The sequence below is a fragment of the Perna viridis genome, chromosome 5 (assembly GCF_037379345.1).
Source record: "Perna viridis isolate PV_CMFRI_1.1 ecotype Kerala chromosome 5, ASM3737934v1, whole genome shotgun sequence".
Taxonomy (NCBI): domain Eukaryota; kingdom Metazoa; phylum Mollusca; class Bivalvia; order Mytilida; family Mytilidae; genus Perna; species Perna viridis.
In genome coordinates this window covers 27,670,912-27,686,400 of record NC_142449.1, presented here as the reverse complement: position 1 = coordinate 27,686,400, position 15,489 = coordinate 27,670,912, and the positions used below count along the sequence as shown (strand labels likewise).

Sequence of the window (15,489 nt, the reverse complement as noted above, 5' to 3'; positions counted from 1 at the left end):
ATTTTTACCGGAGCACTTTTGTTTACGTTTTCACTCCCTAAAAGTAGTATTTGATTAAAATAAAACGAACAGGGTTTAAGGCAATTTAGAAGACTAATATAGCCCTGCGTGCATTGTAGTCCATATGTTATCTGGATATCATAGTAATATTAGCCCAACTGTTATATTGACAGATTTAAAAAAAAAAACATATATACTTCGAGCCTTGTAATCTTGATATATTTTATTTAAGAATGGCTAATTGATTGTTTGTGCTACGGCAATCACATATTTCTTTTTAAGTTTATTTTCTTGTGTTATGCATGTGTTGCAGTTCTATTTTTTTTTAAATTTTGAAACCTTACTTTGTATTTTTCTAAAATGGTTTGAATTTTTACATGATTTGTTTTGTTTCATGCTTGTTAGAATGTGTTTTTGCAGGATATACAATAGCAATTATCAATTATGTCTTTACATGCATAGGATTTAATAATCTGATTTGATTTTACTTCTCAAGATTTGAAACATATCATGTTTCTATAAATATATATCTTTATCATATCCTCATGAAAAAGCCCTGCAAGTCAAGTAATAAGATATGCAGACAATTTGTTTTTCATTTATCTTTTGAAATTTCGTTGTTTCAGATTTTGTTTGTTTTTACATAATTGTATACGCACATATTATGTAGATGTATAGTGTTAACATTTTAGTACATTTCTAACACATACAAAGTACTGCAGGACTGTGTGCAGGAGACTTGATCATCACAGTTGAAGGCATGTTGAAAATTAGTTTTATAATTTTCCACATACGTTTGCATCTCATCAAACGCCAGATGTGTTGACATTTTAGTATTGTGATTACAAATATTGTCTCGTTAAAACAAAGGTCGAACTGTTGTATGTTATAAATACATTTCTAAATAATTTGTAATGCACTTACAATGAAATTTTGTAAGTCAAGTTACTCACAATTCCAGGCGGGTTCAAAATAAAGAGAAGTGTCACTAATCTACAGTTTATTACGATTATACATGAAATACGTGTTACAAGATTAAAAGTTATTTTGACATCAGAAAATTACGAAAACTCACATATACGGAACCTCGGATCATATTGTCCGAAATACAAATACTTCCTGTTAAGGCAAGTATACGTCAAAACGTCAAACAAACATCATCAACAACAACGAGTTAACTTCCAGTTACGGCAAGTTGTAACTCTCAAAAACAATATTCTTCTTGCATCGCTTGTCTCCAAAACACATCCCTTAACCACATAAGAAATCAATTCCAATTTTACATTCAGTCTGCAACCTAAACATCAAATCTGAATCCTCCTCCTTAAACTGAAAATCAAAGCCCTTATATAACGTTCAACGCCAATTTTACACCAACTATGCACCAACTATTTTAATTGTCATAACCGACCTAAATTAAGCAACAATTCAACACCAACTTACAAACTTGTATATTAACGATAAAATTATCCCACTACACTTATTTGATCTTCTGTCTGATTTTCTGTCTTTATTTACACCTTTTGTTTCTACTCTTTCTCAGTATTGCTTGCTGTTGCATTTGGCAAGGTTATATTGCTACAGATACATGGGCAATTTCAAAGTCCATAATGATACATTTGTTAACTCATTTGGGTGATTTTTACGATAGCGAGTCCTGCTCAAAGATTTCAAATGCAGATCAAATAAGTGTAGTGTGATAGTTTTATCGTTAATATATCAAGTTCCCACATGCATCTGCATTAAGAATAATTCAACATAACATTTTTCAGAAATTATTACACAATTTATTATTAAAAAAATATGGACATAAAATGCTTTCTAAATTGTATATAAAATAACGATCATCTCACTAGGTCATGGTTAAAACTGTTGGACTTTGATGCGACGATCCTTGGACAACATATACTTGTTAAAGTAATGTCTGAACGAGACAATTATATTTAACAAGGACTTGGAGGGTCCACATTGCATCCCTCCCACTCCTCAACATCATGATGATTTTCAGGTACTTACATACCTCCCAATAACAAATCAACTTTTCGTCAAAGAAAATTCGTAGATTATTTTTCAGTATGATATTATCTTTGTACCTTACTGGGTCAAAAAGTCAAGATTTTCTGACTCAATAGTTCGAGGATCTAAGTCATCCTGGGACATCACATATAAATAAACTAAACATGTAAAGGTATAATTATGTAACCAAATGACTTCAGTGGTATCATGAAATTTGTTATAAAACTTATGGTTGTTACATTATATATTAAATGTGTATCCATACCTAATAACCATAACCGAAAAATCACTTACATCGACAGTGTCGAAATCCCTACAGTAATAATGCTTCAGCTCAAAAAGGCTTCTTTGATATTTTCTGATTAGTACTGTCACCAGGGTTACTTCTGAATATACTTTTGATGACGTGGCGATTTTCAGAGTAAACATTTATCCATGCAAAATGGAATTTTCAAATTATCCATAGAAAGGTCTATAAATTCTACTCTACAAATTATTGCACGACGAAAACGTCTCGTTGTTGGTTTAATTCGATAGATATTTTGAATTACTACATCATGAAGACATGAAAAGCTTATTTTCATGGACTAATTTTCCTAGAGTGAGTATAAAACAATATTACCCCTACCCATATTAGAGAGAGGTCTCAGTACCCATATTAGAGAGAGGTCTCAGTATGAAACAAAAAAGTAAATAAAAAACATTCTGCAAAAATCACCTTTGGGCATTACTAATTAAAATAACGATGTTTCTTATGTCAATAAAAGTACTTAATTTTTCTTTTTGGGGTAGGAATTATTATATTTTATATTTTACATTATTATATTTTAAAACGCAAAATTTGCAGAATCTAAGGTTTTTTCTATTCCATCTGTTTTTACCCATTTGTTGAAGTTTGTCTACATGTACGATGTTTATGCATTGTAATATTGTTAGCGACTTCTTGCACTCGTGGTTTCACTATTTTACATTCGTATATGATTTGCATAATAATATATTACTGCTTCATATTAAGCTGCCGTGTTTACCGTCAAACTTCATAGTTCTACTTCATATATCATACTTCATAGATCAAAATGTACCTCTTAAAATTTCATACAAATGTGTTCTATGTGTGTTTTTTCTGGAATGAGAATGGGAAATTTTCTTTAAAATATAAAGTGATCGGTTAGCATGGAGCATTACCCTGTTTCCGATTCAGACCAAGCGGCTTTTGCACTTGACTATATAGGGCATATAATTTATCAGGGCCCTGATATCTGTATATAGTCATTGCCAGTTGGTTCCTAATCTTGTTTCCTGGTCAACAATATGACCGACCCAAACATTGCTAAGAATCTGAGTTAAACTTAAGCTTGTGGAACGAAAACATTACCCGCACTTTCTGGTAACCAGTTCTGGTTATCAGGGTAACGAATGAGTAATCATATCAGGAGAACCAAGATTCTAACGGAAGTCGCCCGATCACATCGCATATCGCATTCGCGCAATTTCGGATGTTGAAAGAGTAATCAAGGGAACCAAGGTTATATCGGTAATCAAAGTAATGTAATCCAGGGACAAAGACCAGACATGGAAAACAGACATACACAACAACGAACATATAGCAACTAAAACCATACATACAAAGTAACAAAAGCATATGAGAACTCGAACTCCCCTAAAAATTAGGGGCGGATGGACCAGGTGCACCGGTAGGGTAAGCGTCCTCTGCTTTTCTAGAAGTCCATGGTAGACAAACGAGGAAAGGAAAACTATGACTCGTTGAATAAATCAGTTTTCATGGTGCAGATGGATACACCATAACGATCCACGAGTTCATGATGACGACCATAAAACGTCTATAGTGATGACTTCAATCTTGTAGCAACATAATCCTGTTCCAGAAGCCTGTTTGTTAGAGTTCTAGCGCGATACAAAAAGTCTGAATAGTTTCGGCAAGCTCTGGCATAACGTATGAGTTGTGATATGAACACTCCATACGCAGGTGCTGAAGGGATGTTGCCACAGATGAAAGGAAAGTTGACAATTTTGAATGAAAAGTCATCACGTTTGTCGTAAAGTTTGATAAGAAGTTTTCCTTTACCATCGATTTCTAAGTGTAGGTCAAGATATGAGACTGACTTCACAATGTCTGTAGTATCCTTTATCTCAAGTTCTTTGGGGTAGATCCCCGAAGTTAGGATTGTTTAAAGATAATACGTCATCTATATAGCGGAAACTGAGATTAAAGTATCTAGCAAAACGATTTTCTTTTTTTCAGATCAGATCAGCTATAAATTCAACCCCATAAGAGTGAAGGAATACGTCAGCATGTAAAGGAGCACAATTTGTTCACATTGGAATGCCGACCCTTCGTTGAAAAACACGTCCACCACACTGGACAAATATGTTGTCGATTAAAAATTCCAGCATTTTGTAAACATCTTCCTCTGTATATTTGAAAGATGATTTGGAATTATTTCTTACAAAGTATGAGGAATTTCTACCAAGGACTATATATTTGTATCTAGGTGTACCATCTTGTTTGGATAAACAACGATGTATAATGTTTTTAAGTCGGGATTTTAAATGAATATGGGGAATAAAAGTATACCGTGTTGAAAAATCATAAGTTTTAATGCTATTATATTCAGATAATAGTCTTGAACTGATTGTCTTTAAAAGATCTTTCGAATTTTTCAGGATCCACATGGAATTAATACCACTACCAGAGTAACAAGTGTTGTGGTAGGACTGCAGACCCTCTTTGACAGTTGTGAGTATAGAAGTTAAAAGTTTTGAAAGAGGTTTGGTGGTACATTTTGCAGATCCAGCTATGAAACGTTGTATGTATGGATTCTTGTGAAGTTTATGAATCCAGTACATAGACCGTAAATTACAATCATCGTCCCTCGTATAGAGACCAAAAAAGGATAGCACAGATTTATGGTTTTCCACAATCTCTTCTTTGGAGAGTGTGGTAGCAGTATAGGTCTTATCACTGCTATTATTTTCTACGTCTACCTCTGATAATAAACATTGGATATAAAACGTTTTGCAGACAAAAACAATGTTGTTTTGGGCTTTGTCTGCTGGTACTACAACATATTTGTCATGTATAGTAGACAATGTTTTTGCTACATTGGTGTCTTTGAAAACTGATGTAGCCTTGGCACTCATTGACTTACTTTAAACTTTCATTCGTTTGAAAATTAAAGACTTCATGGCTTTTAACCATTCTTACAGAGAATCAATGTACATTTTGCAGATCCATCTATGAAACGTTGTTTGTATGGATTCTTGTGGAGTTTATGAATCCAGTACATAGACAGTAGATCACTACAACGTCCATGGTGGATAGACCAAACGAGGTGAGCACAGTTCGATGATTTTCAACAATCTCTTCTATGGAGAGTGTGGTAGCAGTATAGATCGTATCACTGCTAAAGAAGAATGACAAAAAATTATGTGTGAATGATCTCGACGACAATGTTCTACGGCGAACCGACCAGTTATCTTGACTTCATTTAACACCATTGTGACTTGTGTTTCAGTGAATATCTAAAGCTCAGTACAGTACTCTGACATCAATTGTGTGAAACAGCTATGATCGAATATGCGCTACATGGTTGTCATGTACACAATATTAAAACAGCTTCACCATTGATTTTAATTGGAAAATATCTAAATTTGGATTACAACCATTAACGGGTAATTTGAAAATAGCGGACTCTGCATAAGCTGTATTCCCAGTTATTGATTAAACTCTTGAACTGTACAATCCTGTTTTCTTTACGACTTTTGTCATGCAGATCATTTCATACCGAGCCCCCACCCCCCGTATCTGATTGAATATAACCCAAAATATTTTGTCAACATCCATATGTACCGAAGAAGATAGCGTTCATGTCTATAATATAATGTTTATTCTAACATTTATATCAAAATGTAGTCTTATATTTGCGATATTTAAGTTCACGAAAAATATTCAAATTAAACAAATCAATCAATAAGGCAACGTAAACAAATGATGCAAGCACGAAGGACGACATGTAATTATTCACTTTCATGTTAAACAGAGCGATATTTGTCGCGAGTATGTCATGTTTTTGTAAGTTACCATAAAAAAATCTTTTTTTTTTATTTTGGTTGTAACATTTTAGCTGTCTCAGCTTACGTACAAAATTTAATAAAAAATGTTGGAAGTTATTACATCAAGCCAAACGATTCTGTCGATTCTATGACACAAAAAGGTTAAGTTCGTTGTGCCAATCTTCTTTAACAAAGACTTGATGGAACGGTCAGTGATATCCAAATGTACTTTTAATATTAACTGTCGATGATGCTCTTTCTCTGAACTGTCAAGGGATATTTTGCAAGAGATTCATTTATCTTTTTGTTTCGTTTGTTTGTATTTGTTTTTTTTTTTTTTTTGTTTTTTTTTTTGTTTTTGTTTTTGTTTTTTATTTTTGTTTGGGGAGGGGGAAGTCTTTCTCCTGATCTCTTACATGTAAGTGTAGTTTTTCCCTTGTGTTGTATATTTTTTTTTTGTTTTCATGGCTTGGTCATCCCATAGAATTTTCTTTTCGTTGACACTTATGTTATTTTTAATTTCTTGTAAAGTGCAAATGAACAACCTTAATACTTAGGCATTCTTTAGGTCTTGAAGTAGAAGATAGTGATACCAAATAACAACAGGGCCGGGCTTAGATCTTTGTTTTAATAAATGAATGCAATCACAATATCGAATTAGACGTGTCTTTTTAATCACCTATATTGGAAAGTATTGATGCAGAATGTAGCTCTATTGTATGTTAATTTGAATTATTAGGATTTAAATTTATTTCCAAAATCTTAAGTTATTCATATTGCATTGTGACAACTTTATGCCATATATATATATATATATATATATATATATATATATATATATATATATATATATATATATATATATGTGATTTTCCTTTTTGATTGTTTTAAAACATGCATTATTGTTTGTTTAATAAACCAGACAATGTACAATCAAATTTGTTTTAAGCTTAATGTTTCCAATAACATATCGTGTTTTTACCGGTGTACAAATTTTATTCGATCTAACTTTATTTATCAATTGCCCTTTCACAAAGGCCTTTCAATTGTACATTTATTAATTGTTGATATCATTAATTGTCATTTCATTAGGAGCAAAATCAATATTCAAATGTATAAATGTTGTTTTCAACGTTCCCGCTCAAAGTAGTGTGTCCTTAAAATCCCAAACGGGGGATGATAGTTCATTTATTTGCGGGGAGCTATATATCATTTTTGATAAAATGCTGTGAGAAAAATAATAATTGCATAGACGAGATTTATTGTCGTTGATATGTGAATTGCAAGTCTGTCAATATAAAGCATGTCGATACCCACGAACCATTCTTTTCAGTCAATCACAACCATCGTCTTCTGTACAAGACAAAAAGAGGAAAACAGGGATTATTTGTTTTAACTATCTCATGTATCTCTTTTTAAGAACGTGTGGTAGCAGCAAAGATTTTATTAATGCAAAAGGCTTTGCATTTATATTTAAACTAACACACGTGTAAAGTATCTTAATCCCAAATTAATATCTAAGACGCATATACCCACGCACCTCGAACTCCTCTACAACCTGAGACACCAACCAGAAGCACCGGTGGGGCAAATGCCCTATGTTCTTCTACAAACAACCCAAAAATGCTCATACAATTTCAAGTCCGGGATAGACGAAAGAGGAATGGAAAACTATAACACGATGACAAAATTGGTTCTCAAATGACAGATGGATATACCACGAGTTCATAATGACGAACATATGTTAGGAACGGTAACCAAATGAACAAGGAAAGGTAATAAAAAGAACATTATCAAAGGGTAATGACTACCATGGAAAAAACACAAAAAACAATAAGGACATGAAATATCAAACACACAAAAAAATATCATGAACATAGAAACAAAAGTAAATGAATAACCCGGACTAAAAGAAAACAAATAACAAAACAAATAATAAAACATCATAGACCATATGCATCGGTAGAATAAGGTAGAACAAGCCTATATTTGACCAATAAGCTACTGGTTGATAGAGCTCTGGAAATTTGTTTAATTTGTGAACATACTGTAATAGACAACATCTGCCTTGACATATTTAATTATTGGCAAATGCTTTTTTTCTTTTGTTAAGGCACCGAATAGAAATTTTCACTCACCGATGCCGGTAGGGTAAGAGTACTCTGCTTTTCTAGAATTACCCGCCGAGTTGCTAATAAAGATTCAAGTCCATGGTAGACGAAAGAGGAAAGGAAAACTATGAAAATAGAAATTTGGTTTTAATTCATCTATGCAAATATTGATTAAATGCAGTTAAGAAATGAGGAATTTAATATATATTTAAGTTGATAATGAAATAATATAATGGAAAATAAAAACAAAAGCAAAAACAAAAACGTTGGCAGTTGGCATTTTTCAGCAAAAACTGTTTTTCTTTGCCAAGGGTTATAATGGTGATGTATAGTGTACTTGGGAATTTAGAACCAATCTCTCTGCAAAAAGAAAAAAACTTAGAAAATATATTCTCCTCAACCCACCTTGTTTGCTCAAGTGGTGAATAATCTTGGCAATTCTCTGAATAGAAACAAATCTTTTAGGAAGGATAGCTATAATTGAAATTTAAATAAAACACAAGAGCACGTTTAGACCACAAAGCTTTTTCAGATGACAAGTGGTGTTTAGTATACCATTACAAATTCTGCAATACAAAGCATTCCCAAAAAGCAAGACATCACTTTTCTGAGGCAAATAAACATTTTTCTATGCCCCTTATCCAGTTTGCTAAACATGAGGCAATGACAGACCTTGTCAGATGTTAATCAACCTGTTCAATCCCTTTAAGAGTTTATCATTTTGTGGTTTTGTTATTTTCCGCTATGCAGCGTACACGTTCATCTGTAGCATTTCCAGCCATTACCAAAACTGCAAACAGTAATTGCATCTTTGTTCTCCACAAAAATTACCATCAACATCTAATCCATAAAAAAAGACGATAACTTGTGAAAATTTGCATATTACGTAAAAGTGAAGAAGGACATGTATCTTTATATATATTTTTATCATAAAATAAACATTTTTATAGATGATTACTTCAAACTCAAACAATTACATGTCTTTTATTGGTGACATGTTTCTTACAATAACAGTCTAATTATGTAATTTCAAGTGTTTGTATTGGTGGTATATTCATTTGTCACGTTCTCTTTGCTTCTGGTTGACTGCAAAAAGGATATTTCTCTCTCTCCCTCTCTCTCTCTCTCCTTTGAACCTGGTGGACTGTTCAGAATACCAATCTTATCCCTATAAAAATCCGAACTTCCTTATTCCACATGGCTCACTTCCCTAAATATGCTATTTCTAACCTCCTTTCTCCATCACCAAACCTTTCTTAAACTTATTACAAATTATACTAAAATATGAAACAAGTGTTGTCTTCGTTAAATGCGATAATTGTTTTTTTTATATCTATATTACAAATAAAATTACAGTGCCAATTAAATTCCTTCTCTCGTATTCCGTTTCCGAACCCTATTGCCAATGTACCTTTTTCAAACTTTCCATGCCCAATGGTATTATGAATAACAAAATCTATCCCATTTAATTACTCGAGGAATGACTTATATTTTTTTCGGTCTATGAAAAAATAACCCCAATCACGTGGTGCATACTAAATAACCTGCATGTCGGGTCACTTTTAAGTGTGTACTACGGGCATTGACGTCATTGCAATTGCAAATAGACCAAAATATAACAGTCATTCTTTACAATTAAATTTAGTATTAAATGTTAACGAGTAAATCGTCTAATATTTTGATGACGCCCAGTTACATAACAAATTGTGGTCTATGAGATGATGAAAAAAAATGTTTTCATCCAATCAGAAAGCGTATTATATCTGGAATTAAATTATTGTGACTTACAAGCAGTTAGCAAAATGGCGGATCTTTCTTGAATATCTAATCACGCTTATGACATGTAGTTATTCCGTAATGGCTTAAACTACAAATTTAAACATGGTTAAACAAGATTTCCCAACAAGTGTTCAAACCATGTAAGCTATAGTGCTCTTTAATTTCAAAGTATTACCAAGTTTCGGATACAAAAGTTTCAATTTAGTTCGTGGAAAGATATTTAGTTAAAAAGTCAGTCGCCCAGACTTTAATTGTTATAGCCCTAATTCTTTGTTCAAAAAGAGTATATGAACGTTGTATTGCTATCATTTTTGAAATAAATTTCCTTACAGCCTGGTTGAAGTTAAACTATTTTCTAAAGTATCTTTAATTAAGTAACTGTGTAAGAATCAAACAATGAGTGGCACATCAATTTTCTCAATTTGGTCTTTTTTGCCTCAAACATATTCAAATACATCTAGAAAACAACTTTAAAGTTACTTAAATTTATCCTGAAGCATTGCTTATATAAAGAAAAAGTTCGGGAAAATTATCCCGACATTTTTCCTTAGTGCATTTCAACTAAACTTGACCTATCAATATCTTAAAAAGAAGAACTTTACAAACACTTTGGCAGTAAATTCTTGAGGTTATGAGATATAAATACTTAGATAATGCAATACAATATCTTTGTATTTTTTCTTCATGTACCACACCTTATTCACATTTTGCCTGATTCTTAGGCGGTGGAGTACTTAAATGACACTTCATGTAAACAATGATGACTTCGAGTGAGCCTAGCTAGTTATCTTTATCTATTGGCATTTTAATTGATGTGATGTTATTTAACTTGATTTATTTTCGCAAAGCAAGCGATTTTTGTTTTCCATTTCAAGATACATGATTTATGTCAGTTTAATGAGTATTGCATATAGAGTATTATATTCATTAACACGGCATTGTGATACATCAATTAATAGGAATTACGAATTTATAAGACGTGTGGTTATTGGACATATTGTTCAATTCGTAAATGGCGATGGATTTTATTTCAAATGATTTTGTTATTTCGTTCAATGTCTTTTTACGAGTTGGCATCCTGCTTCTAAACTTTAAAAGAATTTCAAAATCATTTTAGGCATTTTTGCACCGACATTCATGTTGGTAATACATTTGTTTGTTTTGTTTCCATCAATAAGAACATTATGTACTTTTTAAATTTTCCTTCTACAATGGCACATGACATTTATTTTTATATGTAATTTATTGAACAATAAGTTAAATATCAAAACAAATTTGGAACTCTACTTGATAGTAATAGGACAAGCTTTTACATACGCATATGGTATTACAACGACAAAAACGATATAGAGTCGAATGTAATGTGTCTATACAATGATTGGTAAACAGGGAAGTGTACGTGAGAATAGCAAAACTACGTTCTGATTGGAAATCCTTCAGTAGGCCTCATATAAACTGAATTGAAAAAAGTGCAAATAGAATTTGCCCAATAGAGATATTAAAACTTAAAATTTTGGTTACGTTCTACTTCAGAAAAGTACGGGAAAATTCCCGCCAGAATTTTTACACTATAACAATTCAAACAATATTTCAGAATATATAGGTGATCCAAGGCAATGAACACAAGAACAGTTTAAGGACGTAACAACTGTATTAGAGCAGTCTATCTTGAAATATGTTGAATCATTTCCTATCTGGTTTTTGGACAGAACTATATTAAAAATAAAACAGGGAAGACGGGATCAAGGGAACTTCGATTAAAGCAGAATAAAACAGGCAAGACCGGGAAAACAGACACAAACAACAAAGGAATGAAATAACCAAAATAAAACGTACAAAGAAAACAAAAATCTCAGCCCATTTTGAGATTGAATAAGAGTTATATTTCTATCTCTAAAAGGAAAAATACAACAAAGTCTGTATACGTGACAAATGTGATTTCTTCGTGCATGCCGTATCAAGTTCATACAAACATTTTAGTAAGGCTTGCAAACAAAAACATATGTCGCAATGAAAGGCTATTTTAAACCAAGAATTAACTTCGTTTTCTAATATTTACTCTTGTACCTTCCGATGTTCAATTTGTGGTAATATTAGGATCTATCATACATAATGCGATTTAATCATAAAAAGAGATTCATTAAAGATGTACACAAAGCTATATAAGATTTATTTCTTGTTCCACGATCTCATCGTTCTTTCTCTCCTATTGAAGCCATTGCGCTTGTCAGGTAGCATAGATGGATTTATACAACGTTCAAACTTCGTTTGAAGACAGTCTCATTAATTTCTCCCATGATGTTTATCAAAAGGTTGGTGGTGATGGAAGTGCTTGTGTCTCCCCTTTTAGTATAATTTCGGCCTTTCTGGTGTTGATGGCTGGAACCAAAGGAAGAAGTAAAACGCAGATAAAATCAGCAATTCTGAACAACAATCAGAATGATGCCCTGATTTATTACCAATACCGGGCCTTAACCGGTAAAGTTTTTAGCTCGACTAACAACGAACTCTACATAGCTACCAAACTTTTTGTCAAACAAGGTTTGAGCGTATCAAGCTATGTTCGATACATTGCCAAATCATACTTTAATGCTGATATTGGGTATGAAAATTTTTCTAAAGCTCACCAGTCTGCAATTGATATCAACAAATACGTGGCAAGTAAAACCAAAAACAAAATAAAGAAATTGATTTCGTCAACCATGCTTAATGATGCGACTGTTATGGTTCTTGTAAACGCCATGTACTTCAAGGGAACTTGGGAAAAACAGTTTGATCCTGCAAATACAAGAAAACGATACTTTTACCGGACAATCAATAATAGAGTAAAGGTAGATATGATGGCAATGCAAGACTATGTTCGGTTCTATAATGGCATGGATTATTCAGCGATTGCCCTGCCCTACAGTGGAGGAGCATTTGAGATGGTCATTGTCTTACCATCTCAAATAGATGGATTCAATGACTTGAAAAATTCGTTCTCACCAGGCGTGGCAAATTATATTGAATCACAGTTCGTAAACACCAATGTATCTATTAATGTACCAAAATTCACATTTGAATCCGAAACTGATCTTTTAGATTTGCTGCCAAAACTTGGTATCAATGACATTTTCGGTACTTCTGCAGACTTTTCCGCGCTCATACAAGGACAATATCGGAACATCTACGTGTCGGAAGCTATTCACAAGGTTTTTATTGAAGTGAACGAAATTGGAACGACAGCAGCGGCTGCAACAGCTGTAGTTTTTACATATGGTTCACCAGCATTCATTGCTAATCATCCATTTTTGTTTTATATCAGGCATAAGCCTACTGGCATTGTCCTTTTAATAGGTCATTACAAAGCGTAAAAGAATACAGTGTTTATAATTGATTAATGATAGATGATGTTAAATTGCTTTAACCAATGAAAGAATGTATTAAAATGGTAAATATTGAAATTTGAGTAATTCCTGCGCCCTAAGGAAGACTTGTACATGTATCTTTAATTTAAGATAGATATTTTTATCTATATGGTAAATTATGTATAGTTTCGATTTTTACCATTTCACCTTAAAGACACTCTTCCTTCCATGGAAACGCACTTGTTCAAAGTTCTGTTTCCCGATTGGCCAAATACTGATAACTTAGTGGCGTTCGAATACAAACAACTGTATCGGAAATTAAAATTGCGTGCCATGTGTCATTTCCTTATGAAAATGATAAGTAAAAAAACAAATTTTACTCCGTCGGCTAACTCTTTTTAAAGAGAGTACTTTTTTATATTCTTGTTGTGTCGTTAGACAGTATATAGTTCATTTCGTACGTAATTATAGTGCATATATTGTTTCTGTTTCTGGGAACCCCTTGGATAAATATAATAATTAAAACTTGATTTTAAACCAAATCACCGATTGACGAATCCATGAACATATATATCCGAAAAGTCACAAATATCTTAAAAGATTGATGAATGCGAGTCATGATTAAATAGTGAAAGGATAAACGCTAATTGAAGTTTCCAATTTCTACCCCAGCCGGCATCTCACCGCATCAAATATTGGAGAAAACATTTAAATATGTGAAAAATTTTTCTATAGTTTTTTTTGTAGCACTATGTTTTAAACAGAATTATCAATCCTTTTCTGGATTAATTATCATCATAGACTGTATCTGATAAATTGTAAATTGTATTTCATGTCAGTCTCTTTTTTTCTGATTTTTTTACATTAATGAATTTCAATGTTTTCTCTGTATAAATGCCATAAGACGATCGTTTGTCTTTTGTGCCTGAGATTATAGCCGTTTGATTTATGTGACTCCCCATGCTTACCACACCAAATTCTCGCTGAAAATGAGTTCATCAGTAAATAAGTCACAAGCAACTTAAGATGCATGTTTCCAAGATATTGAGAGAACGCATTTAAACACAAAGGAAAACATTAAATCATGTTAATTTCGTAAGAGTAATCAAGGAAAACAAGACTTTAACGGAAATCAAAAGAATGTAATCCAGGAAGAAAGAACAGACTACGAATACAGACACACGCAACATCACGTAACCAAAATAATACATACAAAGTAACAAAAATAAATGAGCAACTCGGACTGCACTAAAAAAATGGGAGCATGCACAAGGTACACCAGTAGAGTAAGTGTCCTGTGCTTTTATAGAAATGTCCGCCGAGTTGCTCATAAAAAGTCAAGTCCAGGGTAGACGAAAGAGGAAAGTAAAACCATGTCATATTTAACAAATAAGTGTTCATGGTGCAGACGGAAACACCATAACGATTCACGAGTTCGTATGACGGCCACAAAACTTCTGTAGTGATGACTTCTATCTTATAGCAATATAAACCTGCTCCAGAAGCCTAATTGTAAGAAGTCCGGCGCGATACAAGAAGTCTGCCTAGTCACGACTAGCTCTGGCATAATGTATGAATTATTATATGAAAACTCCATACGCAGGTACTGAAGAAATGTTGCGACGAAATAGTCATCGCGTTTGGCGTATTATTTGGACAATAGTTTTCCTTTACCGCCGATCTCTAAATGTATGCCAAGATATGAGGCTGACTTCACAGTTTGTAGTATCCTTTAGCTCAAGTTATTTGGGTTAGATGCGATATACAAAGCAGACACTAAGATTTAACGATCGAGGTAGATGTTATTTCTTTTGGATCATATCAGTAACACATTCCGCCGCACAAGAGTGAAGGAATAGGTCAGCAAGTAGTGGAGCAAAATTTGTTTCCATTGGAATGCCGACCGTATTATTTTTTCTATGATACGCGTCCACCACAATTCACAAATATGTTGTCGATAAAAATTCGAGGATTTTGAAAACATATTCTTCGGAATATATGGAAGATGATTTGGAATTGTTTTTTTTTACAGATTATCAGGAATCTCTACCAAGAACTATACATTTTTATTATGGTGTACCGTCTTTTTTGGAATAACAGCGATGTATAATGTTTGTGAGTTGTCTTTTTAATGTTTTGATTAAAATGAGAATGGGGAGTAG

The 15,489-nt window shown here is 32.9% G+C and overlaps 1 protein-coding gene across 1 annotated transcript; it reads left to right on the top strand.

Annotated features, from left to right (window-relative positions):
- The first annotated feature begins 12,142 nt into the window (after positions 1-12,142).
- On the top strand, positions 12,143-13,503 carry LOC148616920 (iris-like). The gene has a single exon (XM_088581614.1). The coding sequence runs from the start codon at positions 12,221-12,223 to the stop codon at positions 13,331-13,333; it is 1,113 nt and encodes a 370-aa protein (XP_088437740.1). The 5' UTR covers positions 12,143-12,220; the 3' UTR covers positions 13,334-13,503.
- The last annotated feature ends 1,986 nt before the right edge of the window (positions 13,504-15,489 follow it).